Source organism: Erinaceus europaeus, chromosome 14 (genome assembly GCF_950295315.1).
Source record: "Erinaceus europaeus chromosome 14, mEriEur2.1, whole genome shotgun sequence".
Taxonomy (NCBI): Eukaryota; Metazoa; Chordata; class Mammalia; order Eulipotyphla; family Erinaceidae; genus Erinaceus; species Erinaceus europaeus.
The window spans coordinates 26,890,715-26,912,167 of NC_080175.1; the positions used below are offsets into that span (position 1 = coordinate 26,890,715).

The 21,453-nt window shown below is 47.5% G+C and overlaps 2 protein-coding genes across 3 annotated transcripts in view; one reads left to right on the forward strand and one right to left on the reverse strand.

The window, feature by feature from the left end:
- Positions 1-3,150: 3,150 nt before the first annotated feature.
- HPS6 (HPS6 biogenesis of lysosomal organelles complex 2 subunit 3) lies at positions 3,151-6,458 on the reverse strand. Its single transcript, XM_007533838.3, has one exon. The coding sequence runs from the start codon at positions 6,183-6,185 to the stop codon at positions 3,774-3,776; it is 2,412 nt and encodes an 803-aa protein (XP_007533900.1). The 5' UTR covers positions 6,186-6,458; the 3' UTR covers positions 3,151-3,773.
- Positions 6,459-12,883: 6,425 nt separating this feature from the next.
- The window catches only part of ARMH3 (armadillo like helical domain containing 3), a 258,857-nt gene continuing 250,287 nt past the window's right edge, over positions 12,884-21,453 (forward strand). Inside the window, exon 1 of one of the 2 annotated variants that reach the window (XM_060171444.1) lies at positions 12,884-13,030. The gene's annotated coding sequence lies outside the window, so the exon portion shown is untranslated. Of the gene's footprint in view, positions 13,031-13,083; positions 13,238-21,453 lie in introns of those variants that run through there. The other variant, XM_060171445.1, reaches the window with a different exon arrangement.

Sequence of the window (21,453 nt, forward strand, 5' to 3'; positions counted from 1 at the left end):
GGTTTGAGGAGAGAGATACCAAGTAGGATAGGAGCCCACTGGAACAGTCTGATCAGTAGGAGATCCAGAGTCAGGTCTAAGACAGGTGAGGCCATGGGGGGAATAACCAGTGGTCCTTGGCTATTGGTGCACCCTATTCACCAGTTTCCTATGGCCACATGTGAAGGAAGGCTGGGGCTGTGAGCTCTGGCCTTTGCAGGTGGAGATGGGTGTGATGAAATAGTGATCCCCTATTGAGAGATGGGAAGCATAGGACAGGCTAAGGAATATGTGTGGGCAATAGGCAGATGAAAAAGAGAGGTCTGAGGGGCCAGGCGGTAGGTAGCACAGCAGGTTAAGTGCATATGGCAAAAAGTGCAAGGACCAGTGCAAGGATCCTGGTTCCAGCCCCTGGCTCCCCACCGGCGGGGGGGGGGTTTGCTTCACAAGGCCATTTTTTCCCCCTTTTGTTGCCCTTGTTTACTGTTGTTATTGTTGTTGTTATTGGTGTCATTGTTGCTGGATAGGAGAGAAATCAAGAGAGAAAGGGAGGACAGGGGGAGAGAAAGACACCTGCAGACCTGTTTTCTTTTTCTTTCCTTTCCTTTTTTTAAATGGGGGGGGGACTAATGGATTACAGTAAATATAGTTTTTGATACATGTGTAAAAAATTTCTCAATTTGGGGCCAGGTGGTGGCACACCCAGTTAAGTACACTAACCTAGGTCCGAGCCCCTGCCCCCCCACTTCATGATCAGTGAAGCAGCTAGGAGGAAAGAACCAGACATCACTCTGGTACATGCTGCTGGAGACTGAGCTCAGGACCTCAAGCTTACAAGTCCAATGCTTTATCTACTGCGTCACCTCCCAGACCATGTGTCTTTTTTTTCTTCCTCCAGGGTTATTGTTGGGGCTTGGTGCCAGCATTACAAAACCACCGCTCCTAGTGGCCCTCCCTCATTTTGTTGGAATAGACAGAAATTGAGATAGGGAGATAGTAGAGAGGGAGAAAGATAGACACTTGCAGACCTGATTCGATGCTTATGAAGCACCATCCCCTGCAGGTGTGGACCCGGGGCTCTAATCCATATACTTGTGAGGGTCCTAGCCCTTAGTGCTATGTGTAATTAGCTGAATGCCTCACTGTCCAGCCCCCAGAGAGCTTTTTTTTTCATAGCAAGAGTGATATTTTTTTATATTTGTTTTCCCTTTTGTTGCCCTTGTTTTATTATTGTTGTTGTAGTTATTATTGTTGTTGTTACTGCTGTCGTCGTTGTTACATAGGACAGAGAGAAATGGAGACAGGAGGGGAAGACAGAGAGAGGAGAGTAAGATAGACACATGTAGACCTGCTTCACTGCCTGCGAAGCAACTCCTCTGCAGGTGGGGAGCTGGGGCTCGAACCGGATCCTTACACCGGTCCTTGCGCTTTGTGCCATCTGCACTTAACCCACTGCACTACCACCGCCTGACTCCCAAGTGATAATTTTTAAGTTAACATTTAAAAAATTTCTAAAAATATTTTATTTATTAATGAGAGGGATAGGAGAGCAAGAATCAGATTATCATTCTGGCAAATGAACTTAGGACTTCATATTTAAGAGTCCAGCGCCTTATCTACTGTACCACTTCCTGACCACAAGTTAATAATTTTGTATGGCCCTCAAATGATATTATAAATACTCAAATGTGGGCCAGGTGGTGGTCCACCTGGTTGAATGCAGATGTTACCATGCATAAGGACCCATGTTCAAGTCCCTAGTCCTGACCTGCAGGGTAGAAGCTTCATGAATAAACAGTGTTGCAGGTATCTCTCTCTCTCCCTCTCCCTTCCCAAATTATTTGTCTCTATCCAATAAAGTAAAAATACATAAAGTATTTTTAAAATATCCAAATGGCTCTTGGCAGAAAGAAATTTCCATACCCTGACACTAGAGGGTAAGAAACAGAAGAGACACTGCAGCACTGCTCTCTCCACTGCTCATGAAGCTTCCCCACTGCAGGGACTCTTATGTGGTGACCTGGGGCTCAGATCCAAGTCCTTGTGCATGGCAGTGAGTGCTTTTCAGGGTGAAAGGGTAAGCCAGCTGCCAGTCCCATCATCTTTTTTTTTTCTCCCCACCAGGCTTTCATATATATGCAATTCTACTGCTCCTGATAGACTTTCTCTTTTTCCCTTTTTCTTTTAAGGATTAAAAAATATTTTTACTTATTTATTATTGGATTGCTACTGACAGAGAGAAACTGAGAGGGGAAGGGAAGATAGAGAGGGAAAGAGATAGATACCAGCAGCCCTGCTTCACCACTCATGAAGCTTTATTCCTGGGTCCTTGAGCACTGTAATATGTGTGCTTAACCAGGTGCACCACCCACCTGGTCCCTTTATTTATTTACGTTAATTTTTTTAAAAAGTTTAATTATTTTCCCTTTTGTTGCCCTTGTTGTCTTTTTATTGTTGTTGTAGTTATTGTTGTTGTTATTGATGTCGTAATTGTTAGATACAACAGAGAGAAATGGAGAGAGGGGAAGACAGAGAGAGGGAAAGACAGACATCTGCAGACCTGCTTCAACCCCTGTAAAGCAACTCCCCTTCAGGTGGGGAGCCAAGGGCTCCCACCAGGGATCCTTACACTGGTCCTTGCACTTTGTGCCACGTGCACTTAACCTGCTGTGCTACTGCCCAACTCGCCTGTTTTGTTTTTGATAGAGACAGAGAAAGTGACTGAGGAGAGGGTGAGAAGACAGACCCCATTTCAAATGCCCTTCTCTTGTACTTCAGACAGACCTGTATAAATGGGAGTTTCCATGACTCCCTCCTGGGGTTTGCTAATTTGCTAGGATGGTTCAGAGTTCATGGAAATATTTTAGTTTTCACAGTCCAGGAGGTGGTACAGTGGATAAAGCACTGGACTCTCAAGCATATGGTCGAATTCAATCCGCAGCAGCGCATGTACCAGAGTAATGTCTGGTTCTTTCTCTCTTTTCTACTATCTTTCTCATGAATAAATAAATAAAATATTTAAAATAAGAGAAGTTTTACTTTTCTGGTGTATTACAAAAGACAACTCAGGACCAGAAGCATGGGAGAGATGCTCAGGGCAAGGAAGGGGGTGAGGTGCGTATGGGATCCTCTTAGAACCTTGATGGGTTCACTAAAAGCCAGAAGCTCACCACCTTGCTCAAAGCCTTGTTTATTTATTTATTTTAAATATTTTATTTATTTATTTATGAGAAACACAGGAGAAAGAACCAGACATCACTTTTGGTACATGTGCTGCCAGGAATTGAACTCAGGACCTCATGATTGAGAGTCCCATACTTTATCCACTGAGCCACCTCCTGGACCACGCCTTATTTATTTATTTATTTACATGAGAGCAAGCCAGAGAATTACTCTGGTACATGCAATGTTAAGGGATCAAACTTGGGATTTCATGCTTTTAAGTCCGGTGCTCTAGCCACTATGCCACTTCCTAGACTGCAGACTGCATTGCTCAAGGAGGTCAGATTGAGACTTCCAAGTTTCACACTAGGTTCTCATGGTGACCGACCCCATGTTTGTCACCTAATTAGCATAAATGCAGATATGATCTAAAGGGTCTCTTTATGAGTGACAAAGGGCACCCCTGTCCCTCTGGAAAGTCCCAGGATTTTAGGAACTCTGTGCAAGGACAAAGACCAAGAACATTTATAACACTACACTATGATATTGTACATTGTAGGCACACAGGGTCCATGCTGGGCCTCTCCAACTCCTAGCCCCCTCCCCTGGCCACTGTGCCCTAGAAACACATCTCAGTTTGTGTCTGTCATACAGAGATCCTGTCCAGATTGTGCCCAGGCCTCTGGGTCTGGGTGGTCTGATGTCTGGTGGGCTGTCACAGGCTCCCGAGGTGGGGTAGGAGGCGGAGGGCCTAGGTCACACAGAATGTCCTCATAGAGACTTAGAACTGGGCCTGAGGGCTGTCCTTGAGTCCCAGTCTGCTCCAGCAAGTCTCTGAGCAAGCCTATGGTGAGAGGGAGTTCAGCCCCAGGCTCAGGGAATGGGGTGGGGGGGCCCAGCTCATCTGGGAGGTATGTCCGCAGGAGAAGCAGAAGCTCAGCTGGAGCTAGGTCCGGTGGACACAGGCGGCAGAGGAGGGGCAGGTGAGCATCCAATCGGCGGTGTCGGGCAAATTCAGCCAACAGGAGTTTGAAGATCTCGCTTCGAAGGAGGGGGCTGGAGGGGCCAAGGGCCAGACCAGCTTCTAGAACCCGCTCCCACTGCTCCTTTTGCACTAACTGCCCCACTGCTTGGAGCACCGCTTTGGGCCGCCCACTACCCAGGAGTAGTTCTAGTTCTAGTGCCTCCGGCCTGGCCCCCTCCTCACCAAGCACTGCCAGGGCTCGGCGGTACAGGGGCAGCCCTGGGCCCCCTGCACCCCAGCCAGGTCCACCCTGCTGCTGTGCCAGTTCCACAAAGGGTGGAAGCCACTGTGGCTCCAGCCGGCAGAGGCACTGGCACAGAAGTTCAAAGAGGGGCAGTACCCCATTAGGGAGTTCCTTTCCAGCTGCGGTACTCCCTAAAACCTTCTTCCACACATCGGGGGGAGCTTGGGACCGCAGCCTGCCATTCCCATCCGGCTGGAGCTGTAGGGCCCTAAGGATAGCACCCCAGGCTGCTATGGGGAGCGCTTGAAAAACAGTGTTGAGTTGGGCCAACTGGTCTCCCAGCAACTCGGTCCTCAGTAGGCGAGCCACTTCATTCTCTGCCAGCTCAGTCCATCCAGCCTCCTCCTCATCCCCAGCTACTAGCTGGGCTTTGAGGTGCTCTAAACCCCGGTAATCCCGAAGCTCAGATCTCAGTGTGGTCAACAGTGCAGATGGAGACACATGGCCTTGGAGGATGGAGGCCAAGGTCTGAGGTGCCCGGAATGTGCTATTGTGTCTCAGTTCCTCTGGGGTGAGCTGGGTACCCCGCAGGCTTCGCCGCTGGTAGTACTCACAGGCCTCTTCAAATACCAGGTCTTCAGCTGATGGCAGCTCAAGACCCCGTGGGGTTTTCCAGCCTACTGCAAAGAGACCCAAGGCAGAAAGCAAACGCAGACCCCCTCGGGACTCCAGGTCTTCTTCCTCCTCCACGCCAGGGGCAGGGGGCTCCAACAAATACAGTCGGTCTGTACTTAGCACCTTCCTCTCCAGCAATTGCCCGCTGCCCATGTCCAACAGCTCCAATGTGGAGCCCAGCACACAGGCCAGGGTACCATGAAATGTCCCCAGGGCTGCAGTTCCTGCTGGGCCTACGGGTGCCTCCTGCAGGGTGCCCACCACCCGGACACCACCGTGGGCTTGCACCAGTCTCACAGTGCCCCTTAAGTCCAGCAGCAGCAGGCCCTGGGAAATGGGGGCCCAGGTGTGCACGGCCACTGGCTCCCTGGGGGTCAGTAGTCCAGGAAGACCTCGAAGCAACATGGGGAAGTCCCACGTATCCCCTCGTCTGGAATTCAGGCTCTTACTGTGGGAGAGGCCAAGACATGGGGCGGCCACCGTCACCTTGCCTTTGCTTGGGCTCCAGATGAGCAGGATGTGGGCCACTCCAGGCCAGGCGGTGGCGGTGGGCACCAGGAAGAGGTCCTTACGGGAGGCCAGCAGTCCAAAAGGGGGACATCGACGCAGCAGGGTGTGTGTGAGGCCCAGGTTGGTGCCGGCTTCTCCGCTGGGTTCCAGGGTTTTGACGCACACGCAGTGACTGAAAGTGGCGGCTGGCTGCCCGAGGTGGCCCTCAGCACCCGCCCGACGCTCCTCGCACCACACCAGGCGGCCTCGGGGCGCCGCCACGGCCACCACGCGGGCTGCGGCCCCTGGACACAGCTCGGTGCTCTGCAGCAGCCGCCAGCCGGGTCCCAACCCCACGCCCCACACCTCGGTCAGGCCGCTCTCCCACACCAGGACCAGCGCCGGCCTCACCGGCCACGGCAGGAAGAAGGCGTCCAGCGGTGGGGGCTGACCGGCTGGCCAGGCTCGCTCCAGCTCGGCACCCGCCCCACGCGCCGCGACCACCAGCTGCGGGCCGGGCGCTCCGGGGGGCCGCAGCAGCAGCAGGTGGCGGCCGTCCGGGCTGCTGCGGACGCGGACGCCCGAGTCCCCGGCCAGCACCTCCCGGAGCCGGGCCGCGCCGCTAAAGTTGCTGAGGTCCGAGAGCAGGCGCAGCGTCCCCACGCGCTTCATGGTGCTAGAGGCGGATCTCCGGCCGGATCACAGCCTGGACTGGCGGCGAGCCGCTGGAGACTTCCGGCCCCCAGGTCGCAGAGGCCGCCCCGCCCCGCTAGCTCGCTCCAGGCTCCCGGCTCCGGGCTCCCGCCTCGCCCCGCCCACGCCGCCCGCCGGGGGCGGAGCCTCGCAGCACCCCAAATCTCAGCCCCTCCCACCTCGCCAGCGCCAGGGCTGCTCTCAGGAAGCCGGTGAGTTGTCTTGAGTTGGATTCCAGCCCCGCAGAGCTGGGAAACTGAGAGCGTCCCTCTTCCCAAGCTTTCTTTTCACCAGACCCTGCTCTCTCACTCCAACTTGTATTGAGCTCTACTATTGCCCTGATCTGAGTGGACAGTGCTGAATCAAACAATCTCCATCTCAGACAGGGAGATAGCATAATGGTTATGTTATACAAAGAGACTGTTATGTCGGAGGTCTCCTAAGTTCTAGGTTCGATCCTCTGCACCACCATAAGTCAGAGTTGAGTAGTGCCCTGGTTTAAAAAGAAAAAAAAAAGTGGGTGTATACCATAATGGTTATGCAAAGAGACTTTCATGCCTGAGGCTCTCAAGTCCCAGGTTCAATCCCCCACACCACCATAAACCAGAGCTGAGCAATGCTCTGGTAAGAAAAAAAAAAGGGGGGGGGCGGGTGGTGGTGCACTTGGTTGAGTGACATTTTACAGTGCAAAAGGACCCAGGTTTGAGCCCCTGGCCCTCACCTGCAGGGGGAAACCTTTGCGAGTGGTGAAGCAGGGCTGCAGGTGTCTCTCTATCTCCTCCTTCCCTCTCGATTTCTGGCTGTTTCTATCCAATAAATAAAGATTTTAAAAAAGCCTCCCAAGCACAATTTTTTAAAAGTTTTTTTTTTCATTTATTTATTCCCTTTTGTTACCCTTGTGTTTTATTGTTGTAGTTATTATTGTTGTTGATATTGATGTCGTCGTTGTTGGATAGGACAGAGAAATGGAAAGACGGAGGAAGACAAAGAGGGGGAGAGAAAGACACCTGCAGACCTGCTTCACCGCCTGTGAAGCGACTCCCCTGCAGGGGGGAGCCAGGGGCTCGAACCGGGATCCTTATGTGGGTGCTGGAGCTTTAGCGCCACCTGCGCTTAACCCGCTGCGCTTCCGCCCAACTCCCAGCAATTATTATTATTATTTTTATGAGACTGAAGCGCTACCTACTGAGCTAACGAGGCACCTAATCTTTTAAAAAATATTTATTTTCCCTTTTGTTGTCCTTGTTTTTTATTGTTGTTGTAATTATTATTGATGTCGTTGTTAGATAGGACAGAGAGAAATGGAGAGAGGAGGGGGAGAGAAAGATAAGACACATGCAGACCTGCTTCACCACTTGTGAAGCGATTCCCCTGCATGTGGGGAGCCAGGAACTCGAACCAGGATCCTTAGGCCGCTCCTTGCTCTTTGCACCATGTGCGTTTAACCCACTGCGCTACCGCCGGACTCCCAAGCATAATCTTTAATGCAGTGCTGTAGTCTCTCTCATATTCTCTTCTCCCCTCCCCCCATTAAACTAAACAAATAAATATGTTTTAGGGCAGGGGAGATAGTATAGTGGTTATGCAGAACTTTCTTGCCTGAGTTTCTAAGGTCCCAATTTCAATCCCTAGCACTACCATAAGCCAGAGCTGAGCAGTGCTGTGGTTACCAAAAATGAACAAACCCCAACAAAAACAATCCAACACGTGGACACACACACACACACACACACACACACACACACACACACAATTCCGGGGGCCGGGCGGTAGGGGTTAAGTGCTAGTGCATATGGCAAGAAGCGCAAGGACCAGCGTTAAGAATCCGGGTTTGAGCCCCCAGCTCCCCACATGCAGGGGGGTCGCTTCACAACTGGTGAAGCAGGTCTGTAGGTGTCTTTCTTTCCCCCTCTGTCTTCCCGTCCTTTCTCGATTTCTCTCTGTCCTATCCAACAACAACAGCAATGGCAACAATATAATAATAACAGTAAATAACAAAGGTAACAAAAGGGAAAAAATTGCCTCCAGGAGCAGTGGATCCTTAGTACAGGCACTGAGCCCCAGTGATAATCCTGGAGGAAAAAAAAAATCCACCCTATGAAGATGACAGTCTCTGGGGGAATATATATACCTATATCTTCCATTACATTCACTTTGACAGCCACCTACTCCCAACTCTTACAGATAAAGGAAATCTTTTTTTTGTTTGTTTTGTTGTTGTTATTATTGGATAGAGACAGAGAGAAATTGAGAGAGAAGGGGGAGATAGGAAGAAAGACAGAGAGACACCTGTAGATCTGCTTCACCGCCTGTGAAACGACTCCCCTGCAGGTGGGGAGCCTGGGGCTTGAACCGGGATCCTAACCGGCCTTGCGGTACGTGTGCTTAATCTGCTGCGCCAGATAAAGGAAATGAAACAGAGACCTTAATTGGCCAAGATCACACAGTCATCAGATCAGTAGACATAGAGGCAGGGTTTCAAGCACTCGCAATCTGAGTGCAGTGCTCATCAAAGGTTTGTTTAAAGGTTTATTGGGAGTTAGGTGGTAGCGAAGCGGGTTAAGAGCAGGCGGCGGGAAGCGCAAGGAGCAAGGATCCTGGTTCCAGTCCCTGGCTCCCCACCTGTGGGGGGGGGGTTCACTTCACAGGCGGTGAAACAGGTCTACAGGTGTCTATCTTTCTCTCCCCCTCTGTCTTCCCCTCCTCTCTCGATTTCTCTCTGTCCTATCCAACAATGACGACATCAATAACAACAACAATAAAAAACAAGGGCAACAAAAGGGAAAATAAATATAATAAAATAAAAAAAGAAAATCTTTAAAAAAAAAAAAGGTTTGTTAAAGATATAGAAAAGGAGGGGCCAGGCACTGGCACACCTGGTTAAGCGCATACATTACAGTGCACAAGGACCTGTGTTCAAGCTCCTGGTCCCCACCTACAGGGGAAAAGCTTCATAAGTAGTGAAGCAGGGCTACAGGTGTTTCTCTCTTTCCCTCCCAACTCTCATCTCCCTTCTCAATTTTTTTTCTGACTCTATCCAATAATAAATAAAATAAAAAGATTTTTTTTTTAAAAAAGGGAAACTTAAAAAAGGTAATGAAAAAAGATTCTTCTAGAAGCATTCTAATTCAGGTTCAGGAACCACTGAGGCTTGCCTCAAGGTGCCTACCTCCTGTGCCTTCCTATTCTTTTTTGGTGATGCAGGGATCTTGCACATTTTAACTTTTGCTGACCCTCTTTATTTCAGAAAGAAAAGCAGTGAGAAAGGAGATACCGCAGAACTTCCCCTGGTGCTTGTGGTGACCCCATGTAGAGCAGGATTTCAAACCAGGACCATTTGCATAGCAAGACACATGCCCTATTAGGTGAACTATCTTTGGGTCATTCCCATTCATTTTTTAGTTTTTTAAAAAATATATTTTATTTAAAAAAAAGATTTTATTTATTAATCAGAAAGATAGGGGGACGAGGGAGGAACTAGTGGGGGTTGTATTGTTATGTGGAAAACTAAGAAATGTTATGCATGTACAAACTATTGTACTTACTGTTGAATGTAAATCACTCACTTTAGTACATGTGACTTTAGGAATTGAGCCCAGGATCTCATACATGTAAATCTAGCATTCTGCTGGCGTTATCACCATCTGTGTTGAGTTTCACTTATTTATTTATTCGTTATATTATTGGATTGCTGGAGACAGCAAGAAATCGAGAGGCAAGGGGAAGATAGAAAGGGAGAAAGTGTGGCTGGGCAGTAGATCCATGGGTTAAACGCACATGGTGCAAAGCCCAAGGATCCTGGTTTGAGCCCCAGCTCCCCACCTGCTTCGGGGTTGCCTCACAAGCGGTGAGGTAGGTTTGCAGGTGTCTATCTTTCTCCCCCCCCCCATCTTCCCCTCCTTTCTTCAACAAGCAACTGATATCAAATATTTATAAAGAACTGGTCCAGCTTAACAAAAGGAAAAAAACCCACTAAAAACATGAGCAAAAGAACTAAGTAAACAGTTTTTTGGAGATACACATGGTCCTCTGACATATAAAGAAATCCTTCATGTATCCTTAGAGAAAAGCAAACTAAAACTACACAGAGTTATGCATGTAAAAACAATTGTGTTCTTACTGTTGATTGTAAACCATAATTCCCCAATAAAGAAATTAAAAAAAAAATTACACTGAGATTCAATCTCACATCTGTGAGAATGGCCTACATCAACAAAATAGGAAAGGACAGGTGTTGGTGAGGTTGTAGAGAAAAAGGACTCTGCTACACTGCTGGTGGGAATGCAAACTAGTGCAGCCCCTTTGGAAGACTATGGAGAGTCTGTAAACAAATAAAAATGGAATTACTTTATGATCCAGCAATACTACTCTTGGGCATTTATCCAAATGACATGCATCTAAGACTGTGTGTGAACTGTGATGGTTATCTGTTACTTTGGGGGATGGTAGGGTGGGAGACACAGACCTTGGTGGTGGGTGCAGTGTGGGACTATATCCTATAGTCTTTCAATCTTGTAACCCACTATTAATCATAAATAAAAAATGAAAGAGGGAGTGGGAGAGGCCAAGCATCACTTAGAATATGTTGAAGCTTGAACTTGGAAATGCATGCTTTTGTAAAAGAGATTTTAAATATATATGGAGAGAGAGAGAGAGAGAGAGGAGAGAGTGAGAAAGAGGAATTGCTCAGCTCTGGTTTATGGTGGTGGTGCTGGAGATTGAACCCCAGGACCTTGGAGCCTAAGGCATGAAAGTCTTTTTGCATAAACATTACACTGTCTTCCCAGACAGGGAGTACCTGCATGTATATATACACATGGGATCACCTTACCTCTATATTGGATAGACACTCAGAGAGCATACTACGGGGAAGGGTAGATAGAAAAGGAGCAAGAAGGGGCCTGGTGGTGGCGCAACTAGTTGAGCACACATGTTGCAATGTGCAAGGACTTGGGTCCGAGCCCCCCTTCCCAGGGGGCAAGCTTTGCTAGTGGTGAAGCAAGGCTGTAGGCATCTCTCTGTCTCTCACCTTCTCTATCCCAAACTTCTCTTGATTTCTGGCTGTTGCTATTAGTTAAATAAAGATTAAAAATAGATGTTTGAAGGTCAAATTAAAAAAACTCAAAAATAGTCAACATTTTTTTTGTCTCTATATGTTAACTCTTTTTTTCAGCCACCAGGTTCCATATTGCTAACATGATGCCAACTGGACTTCCCTGGGCAGATGACTCCATCAATATGTCCTGGAGCCCGCTTCCCCAGAGCCCCGCCCCACTAGGGAAACAGAGAGACAGGCTGGGAGTATGGATCAACCTGCCAGTGCCCATGTTCATCGGGGAAGCAATTACAGAAACCAGATCTTCCACCTTCTGCAACCCACAATGTCCCTTGGTCCATACTCCCAGAGGGATAAAGAATAGGAAAGCTATCAGGGGAAGGCCTGGGATACGGAGTTCTGGTGGTGGGAACTGTGGAGTTGTACCCTCTTTTTTTTTTTTTTACCAGAACACTGTTCAGCTCTGGTTTATGGTGGTGCAGGGGATTGAACCTGGGACTTTGGAGCCTCAAGCACGAGAGTCTATTTGCATAACCATTATGCTATCTACTCTCTGCCTGAGTTGTACCCCTCTTATCCTATGGTTTTTGTTAAGCCCTCAGTCCCTGACTGCAAGGTGTAAGCTACACAAGAGGTGAGGCAGTGCTGTAGGTGTCTCTCTCTCCTCTCCTTCTCTATTTTTTTTAAACATGTGTATTTATTAGGTAGAGAGAGAGAAAATTAGAGGGAAGGGGGAGATACAGAGAGACACCTGCAGCCCTGATTCACCACTCGTGAAACCTTCTTCCTGCAGATGGGAACCAGGGGTTGAACTTGGGCCCTTGCGCACTGTAATGTGAGTGCATAACCAGGTGGCCACTGCCTGGCCCCTTCTCTCCCTCTCTATCCCCCTGCCCTCTCAAATTCTTTTTGTCATATCAAATAATAAATAAATAAAATAAAAAAAGGAGAAAGACACCTACAGCACTGCTTCATCGCTCATGTTGCGTTCCCTCTGCAGGTGGGGCCCCAGGCTCTTAAGTATGGCAGCACGTGTGTCACTGCCTGGCACCTGACGACATGCTATGAGTACAAAGTTCTAGACATTTTACCGTCTTCCAAGGACCAAGGCTTATCTTTTTAAGTCTTCCATTTTGCATTTGGGAAAATAGACTTAAGGGCGGGGGTAGATAGCATAATGGTTATCAAACAGACTGTCATGCCTGAGGCTCCAAAGTCCCAGGTTCAATCCCTTGCACTACCATAAGCCAGGGCGGAGCAGTGCTCTGGAAAAAAAGAGAGCGCGCGTGAGAGGGAGAGAGAAAATAGGTTTAGGTCACAGAGCTTTGCACGAATATATAGTTGAATTAATTAGCACATTTCCAATTTATTCCTTACCAAGTTGAAATTAACAACTTGGCACACAGATCTTTCCAAACTTCGAGTGTCTCTAGAGCATCGAGCATCCTTTCTGCTGCTATCATTCCAAGAACTGCTTGCAACTCGCTTCCAGAAGACCCTCTATAGTTGCTTCCTTTGCGAATCCGCTTCACGAGATGTCTTTCGGGAGTTGTAGTTTTTGTGGTGCTTGCTGGGAGTCGTGGTCTGAGCCAGTCTCAGGAAGTGGCAGCCCGTAACGAGGCAGGTTCTAGGACCCAGCGGGGCACGGTGGGCCGGGAAAGGGTAGGGGGAGGTCCGGAACGCGTCCGGGATCACGGAGCAGCGGCGGCGTCGGGAGCGAGTGGGCCCGGGAACGGCGCGGGTGGTGGAGGAGGAGCCGCGGGGCTCGGTAAGCCGTCCCGGCTCCGGCGGGTCTCCGAACCTGGCCCACGCCTCCGATCCTGAGATACTAGGCCTCGGTCCCAAGGCGGCTCGGGGGCGGGGCCTGCTCTCGGCTCTGGCTGCGGGGTGACGGGGCTGGGGGCGAGGAAGGGTGGACCGCTGCTGGGCCTGTGGGGCTGTGCGCGGCGAGGAGGCTGGGACGGGGCGGCCAGAAGTGAGGCGCTTCTCTAGTGGCCCGCCCGTCGGACCTTTAGATACCGGTGTGTCGGGCCGGCTCCCGGTCCTTGCCGGGCCCTCCTGGCTGCAGAGTTGGTGACCTTTGACCCCAGCACCGGCAGACAAGAACTGTCCGGCCGCCGGAGTGCATCTCCCCCTGGTTGTTTCTGCCCGGGGGGGGGGGGGGGGGGGAGGGACCCTCTGCCGCGCCTGAGCCTGGGGTGAGGGCTGGGCCAGACCTCCGAGAGAGGGGGCCGGTCTGTCCGGAGTCATCAGGTGTCCCGGAAGGGCCCTCGCCCGGTGTCGCCTATCATCTCTGACACCCAGCCTTCAGTGGGAGGTGACGGGGCTACAGGGTGCGAGCCTGGGAAATGAAGCCACTCAGGGGAGAAAACACGAGGAGGTGGGGGAGAAACACGAGGAGATGGAGCGTTTATAGAAGCTGTCCCCAGAGCAGAAACTGGGCCAGGCCCAAATCAGTGTTTCTGGGATGAGCATACTCTTCCCCCAACTCCTCCTCTCCAGAGAAAAGTTTTGAGCTCAGTGAGAGAGAGTGGTGTCTAGACCTTTCTGAGCTCACTGTCAGTGACTTTGTCAGCCAGGGTAAATAGGGCTGTGTCCCTGCCCTTAACTTCGCACACAAGTTCATTGGGATTTTTCTGGGTGTGCCTTGTGCTGAGTTGTGTGTACAGTACTTGCTAGGTGAAGGCTTTGTGGATATCATGATTAATCAGTCTGGGGAAAGGTTGGCGTCTATTGTTGCAGTTTTAAAGGGAGAATCCCTGTTCTTCATGAATAGGGGAACCTTTTCTTTCATTGAAAATTGGAGCTAGAATAACTCATTGAGTTGTTCAGCATCTGTGCATTAGAAACAAACAAACACAAACAAGCTTCCGGACCGGGTAGATTAGCTCAGCCATAGAGCACCAACCTGCATGCATGAGGCACTGGAGGTCCCAGGTTCAATCCCCATCACCACCATATGTCAAGAGCTGAATAGTGGCTTAATTTATCTCTCTCTCTCACTCTCTTTTTTTTTTTTTTGTTTGCCTCCAGGGTTATTGCTGGGGCTCGGTGCCTGCACTATGAATCCACTGCTCCTGGAGGCTATTTTTCCCCTTTTGTTGCCCTTGTTGTTGGTTTTTAATAGTTGTTGGTGTTATTATTATTGTTGTTGTTGTTATTGCTGTCATTGTTGTTGGATATGACAGAGAGATATCGAGAGAGGAGAGGACAGAGAGGAGGAGAAAAAGATAGACACCTGCAGACCTGCTTCACCGCTTGTGAAGCAACCCCCCTGCAAGTGGGGAGCCGGGGGCTCGAACCAGGATCCTTATACTGGTGCTTGAGCTTCATGCCATGTGTGCTTAACCTGCTGCTCTACTGCCCGGCCCCCCTGATTTATCTCTTCTGGATGTCTCATGAAAATAAATAAACCTTTAAAAAAGACCCTTGAGAACTCAAAGTATTTGTTATGAAAGCTGGAATAGAGCCAGGACCAGGAATTCATATAATTTAGAGAAAATAGCCAAATTACAAATTGAACCTGGATGTGGTAGGGGGAATTATTTACCCAAAAAATTCATTGAGTACTTCCCACATGACTGATACCGGGGTTAGAAACCTGCATCTTGGACCAGGAAGATAGCATCCTACCTAAAAAAAGTAGCCCACACAAAAGCCTGGTGAAAGTGTGAGGAAGGAAGGAAGTTCATATTTTAAGTGTCAGAGATTTATCTAAAACTGGATGTGTGGTGGGGCAATTACCTGGAGGTGAGACTGAAAAGAGAGTAGGAAGCTTGTTAGGCTACTAGAATGTAGAGTGTAGTACTGCCACTAATTAAAGTAGTTTTAGTTGACTAGGAGTCTGAATAAGATATGATCTTGGGAATAAGGATGGAGGATGGATTTTACTTGTCATTCTGAAATAGATACAACAAGGTTTACTGACAGAGGGTAGGCCAAAGTTTCTAATGGAGATTGTGTGAATAAGAATTTCATTGACCAGAGTATGAATTCAAAAAGAAGCAGCTTCCTTCCATCCATCTATCCTTTCTTTATATTTACTTATTTATTTATTGGATAGAGACAGAGAGAAATCAAGAGGGAAGGGGGAGATAGAGAGGGAGAGAGAGACAGAGATAACCTGCAGCACTGCTTTACTACTTGCAAGCTTCCCCCTTTCAGGTGGGGACTGGGGACTTGAACTCGGGTCCTTGAGCATTGTAATGTGCACTCATCTGCATGTGCCTCGACCTGTCCTTCCATCCCACCCCCCATTCCTCCCTTCCTTTCTCAATATCTCTTTCTGGGGTGCGTTTGGAAAGAGCGTATAGGGGAGAGGCTGCTATGCTGGCATCAAATTGCTTGTGGGATGTACATATAGAGATTTTAGTAGTCAGCTGGGGGTGAGCTTGATATCTTGACCATAGCTAGAGATATGTATGTGAAGGTGCATAAGAATAAAAAACCCGGGTGGGGGTATAGCATAATGGTTATGCAAAGAGACTGTCATGCTTGAAGCTCTCAAGTCCCAGGTTCAATCCCCCACACCACCATAAGCCAGAGTTGAGCAGTGCTCTGTTAAAAAAAAAAAAAAAAGAAAAGAATAAAAATCCCAGAGTCAGAGCCCAGCTGGTTAAGTGCACTTGGCACAAAGCACAAGGAATGGCATAAGGATCCCAGTTCGAGCCCCCGGCTCCCCACCTGCAGGGGAGTCGCTTCACAGGCGGTGAAGCAGGTCTGCAGGTGTCTTATCTTTCTCTTCCCCTTTCTGTTTTCCCTTCCTCTCTCCATTTCTCTCTGTCCTATCCAACAATGACAACATCAGTAACAACAACAGTAATAACTACAATAACAAGGGCAACAAAAAGGGGAAAAAGAATAAAAAACCCAGGGGCCTGGCGATGGCGCATCGGGTTAAGTGTACTTAGTATGAAGTGCAAGGTTCCGCGCAAAGATTTGGGTTCCAGCCCCTGGCTTCCCATCTGCAGGGAAACAGTGAAGCAGATCTACAGGTGTCTTAGCAAACAGTGAAGCGAATCTGCAGGTGTCTCTTTGCCTCTCTCCCTCTCTGCCACCCATTTCCCTCTCAATTTCTGGCTGTCTATATCAAATAAGCAAATAAAGATAATAAAAAAGAACTTAATAAAATGCAAGAAAGGAAATATCAACATATACACTTTCTATTTTATTATTTATTTATTTTTTTGCCTCCAGGGTTCTTGCTGGGGCTTGGTGCCTGCACTACCAAACCACTGCTCCTGGAGACTATTTTTTACCTTTTGTTCCCTTTGTTATTAATGTTATTTTCTGTCTTTGTTGTTGGGTAGGACAGAGAGAAATGGAGAGAGAAGGGGAGGACAAAGGGAGAGAGAAAGATACCTGAATACCTGCTTCACCACCTGTGAAGCGACCCTCTCCCTGCAGGTGGGGAGCTGGGGGGCTAGAACCAGGATCCTTAAGCCGGTTCTTGTGCTTCAGGCCATGTGTGCTTAACCCACTATGCCGCTCAGCCCCCTCTATTTTATTTTTTTAATGAGAGAGAGAGAGATACAGAGAGAAAGACCAGAGGACTGCTCAGCTCTGGTTTAAGGCGGTGCTTGGGATTGGACCTGGGACCTTGAAGCCTCAAGCATGAGATTCTTTTGCATAACCATTATGCTGTCTCCCAAATCCAATATATACACCTCTACTTAATAAATTCTCCAGGACCATGACTTAGTAATTTTGGGTCTCTTTGTCTTATTCTTTTTTTTTTTTTTTTTTTTTTTGCCTCCAGGGTTATCGCTGGGGCTCGGTGCCTGTACCACGAATCCACTGCTCCTGGAGACTATTTTTTCCATTTTGTTGCCCTTGTCGTTATTGTTGCCATTGATGTTGTTGGATAGGACAGAGAGAAATCGAGAGAGAGGGGGGAGATGGAGAGGGGGAGAGAAAGATAAGACACCTGCAGACCTGCTTTACCGCTTGTGAAGTGACCCCCCCTACAGCTGGGGAGCCAGGGGCTCAAACCTGGATCCTTGCTCTGGTCCCTGTCCTTTGCGCCATGTGCGTTTAACCCACTGCGCTACCGCCCAACCCGCTTTGTCTTATTATTTTAAGATTTTATTTATTTATGAGAAAGATAGGAGGAGAGAGAAAGAACCAGACATCACTCTGGCACATGTGCTGCTGAGAATTAAAATCGGGACCTCATTCCCCAATAATAAAAAAAAATAAAGACCAAGATGAATAAAACTATATAAAAAAAAATCGGGACCTCGTGCTTGAGAGTTCATAGCTTTACCAGTGCGCCACCTCCTGGCCCACCCCGCTTTGTCTTATTCTAATGCCTGTTATTTTGAGGTCTCGCTAAGTAATCAAACTAGCAGGAAATAAATTTGCTTTGCAAGGTTGCAGTTACCTTTTGGTCATTCTTTATGGAGATTATGGGAGGCTGTTATACTTTTCATTTCATATTTAGGTGGCTTTCATGAGGCTTGTATGGCTCAACAGGGAAGGAAATGAGGAAGATGTGAGTGACATTGTGATGCTGTGCAAGTTCAGGATGTGAGCAGGAGATAGTATTAATCTATAAGAATCTCCTGCTCATTGAGAAGAGGTTCTTACAGTAAATTCTCATTCTGGGAGATGCCAGAAAAAAAAAGTGATTTTTAGTCAGTTTCTTGAAATCCCGTCACTTTGGAGTTTGTTCCTCCTTCTAAAAGTTCAAGTGCATTTCTTCCTGTGTAAAATAATTTGAAAGGGAATCTGAGGTAGTCATATTTATTTAAACTGCTTCACCTGTATTATTAGTTTGTGAATGTAAGTACACAGCAGATTCTTCTGGCACTGAATTTAATCATTATATTGTTTATATATTAAAATTTTTTACTTTTGGGAGTTGGGCTGTAGCGCAGCGGGTTAAGCGCAGGTGGCGCAAAGCACAAGGACCGGCATAAGGATCCCGGTTCGAGCCCCCGGCTCCCCACCTGCAGGCGAGTTCTCTCTGTCCTATCCAACAACGACAACAACAATAATAACTACAACAATAAAACAACAAGGGCAACAAAAGGAAATAAATAAAATAAATATTAAAAATAAATAAATAAATAAATTTTTACTTTAATTTTATTATTATTATTTTTGCCTCCAGGGTTATTGCTGGGGCTCGGTGCCTGCACCACGAATCCACTGCTCCTGGAGGATTTTTTTTTCGTTTGTTGCCCTTGTTGTTTTATTCTTCTTGTGGCTATTATTGTCGTTGTTATTGTTTTTGGATAGGACAGAGAGAAATGGAGAGAGGAGGGGAAGGCAGAGACGGGGAGAGAAAGATAGACACCTGCAGACCTGCTCCACCGTCTGTGAAGCGACTCCCCTGCAGGTGGGGAGCCGGGGCCTCGAACCGGGATTGTTACGCTAGTCCTTGCGCTTCGCGCCACTTGGGCTTAACCCGCTGTGCTACCGCTCGACTCCCAACTACTTTATTTTTTAAACTAGAGCACTGCTCAGCTCTGGCTTATGTTGGTACAGGGGACTTTGGAACCTTAGGGATGAAAATCTCTTTGCATAACGACTATGCTGTCTCCCTACCCTGAATTATTTTCTTTTTAAAAATACGTACATTGGGAGTCGGGCGGTCGGTAGCGCAGCAGGTTAAGCGCAGGTGGCGAAAAGCTCAAAGATTGGCGTAAGGATCCCAGTTTGAGCCCCCGGCTCCCCACCTGTAGGGGTGTCGCTTCACAGGCTGTGAAGCAGGTCTGCAGGTGTCTATCTTTCTCTCCCCTCTGTCTTCCCCTCTTCTCTCCATTTCTCTCTAGCCTATCCAACAACGACAATAACAACAACAATAATAACTACAACATAAAAAGAATCAACAAGGGCAACAAAAGGGAATCGATCATTAAATATTAAAAAAACAACCATTAAAATATGTGCATTTTGTTTATTTCATATTAAATAGAATTGGGGGGGAGGGAGAGATTGGGAGAGGGAGCGAGAGAAGCTAGAGTACCAAGGTGGTATTTGCTATATTGGGTATTGAACTGGAAGCCTCAGGCATGCAAGTTTCACTCTGCTAGTCGAGCTATTTCCCTGCCTGAATTTTCTGTGGAGCTAATTTAACTTTAAGAAAATTCAGATTATACCCAATACATAGAGATTGGAATATACCAGGTTTTGCCACTTGCTACTTAGTCTTGAGAAAGTCCCTGAGTTCTACTTTCAGATAAAAGCTAACTCCCTACTTTTTTAAAAAAAATTTCTTTCTTTCTTTCTTTATTGGATAGAGACAGCCAGAAATCGTGAGGGAAGGGAGTGATAGAGAGGAAGAGAGACAGAGAGATACCTGCAACACTGCTTCACCACTTGCAAAGTTTTCCCCCTGCAGGTGGGGAGTGGGGGCTCAAACCTGGGTCCTTGTACATTGTAACATGTACGCTCAACAAGGTGTGCCACCACCCGCCCCCCTAACTCCCCAATTTATAGTGGATACTGTCGAGAGCATGAACAAAATATAGTGGTTCATGTGCTTACTGAATCAAAATGATTCTGTAGTAGCATCTAGAAATTAGGGGAAATGCTTATCTGTTGACCAACTTGTCTTAAATAAGGTGAGAATGTTGATATTAGGAATTTAAGTTTGGAGGTGTGTGTGTGTGTGTGTGTGTGTGTGTGTGTGTGTGTGTGTGTGTGTGTTAAGATTTACTTACTTAGGAGGCTGGGCAGTGTTGCACCTGGTAGAGCGTGTTTGTTACCATGCACAAGGACCTGGGTTCAAGCCTCGTGATCCCAACATGCAAGAGGGAAGCTTCACAAGAGGTGAAGTAGTGCTGTAGGTGTCTCTACTTCTGTCCCTTTCTCTCTTTTCCCTCTTGACTTCTCTCTGTCTGTATCCAACAATAACAATAATAGATTTACTTATTATTTATTAATGAGAGGGAAAGAGAACAAACCAGAGCACCTCTCTGGCACATGCAGTGCTGGGGATCAAACTCAAGACCTCATGCTTGAGAGCCCAATACTTTATGCACTGCACCACCTCCCAGGCTCCACAGTTTTGAGTTTTCATAGAACTTTAGCTGAAGCTGGATTTTGAATGTTCTATGGATCAGACATGGATTTTTTGTATTAACACAGCATTCTGACAGAAAGAAGGACTGCCAGAGAGAAAGATTTAATGACTTTATGACTTACTAGCTCTGTTATTTTGTGCAAAGTATAAAATCTTCGTTTAAAAATTAGGGTATTGTACTTTTTAAATTTTATTTTCCCTTTTGTTGCCCGTGTTGTTTTTTATTGTTGTTGTAGTTATTATTGTTGTCATTATTGATGTCATTGTTGTTAGTACAGAGAGAAATGGAGACAGAAGGGGAAGAGAAAGATAAGACACCTGCAGACCTGCTTCACTGCCTTTGAAGTGACTCCCTTGCAGATGGGGAACCTGGGGCTCAAACCGGGATCCTTATGCAGGTCCTTGAGCTTTGAGCCACGTGCACTTAACCGCTGCACTACTGCCTGACTTCCAGGTATTTTATCTAGTTATAAAAATTGAAAACAGGGGAGTTGGGCTATAGCGCAGAGGGTTAAGCGCAGGTGGTGCAAAGCACAAGGACCAGCATAAGGATCCAAAGCACAAGGACCAGCATAACGATCCCTGTTTGAACCCCGGCTCCCCACCTGCAGGGGAGTCACTTCACAGGCGGTGAAGCAGGTCTGCAGGTGTCTATCTTTCTCTCCTCCTCTCTGTCTTCCCCTCCTCTCTCCATTTCTCTCTGTCCTATCCAACAATGACAACAACAATAATAACTACAACAATAAAACAACAAGGGCAACAAAAGGAAATAAATAAAATAAATATTTAAAAAATTAAAAAAAAAAGAGGGAAAAAAAATTGAAAACAGTTGAAACTTCAAGTACTTAGAATGTGTACTGAGCCCAAGGCTTTACCCACTGTGCTACCTCCTGAACCACTGACTTTAATTTGTTTTATTAATTCATTATTCTTGGAGAAGAGAGCATGGGTATAGAATAGAAAGGGACAAGGAGATGCTATCTCACTTGGTAGAGTATGTGCCTGGACCATGTCCAAGGCCTTGGGTTTGAGCGCTGGCACAACATGGGAGTACCATGGCCTCAGGGGAAGCTCTGGACAGTGATATGCTATCTCTCCCCATTGCTCTCTGTCTGAAATGGATTTTTTTCCTTAATGCCAGAAATGGTCGAATTGTGCAT

What these genes read in the sequence shown, in the direction of transcription:
- HPS6 (XM_007533838.3), bottom strand. Translation starts at nt 6,185, where the DNA reads ATGAAGCGCGTGGGGACGCTGCGCCTGCTCTCGGACCTCAGCAACTTT.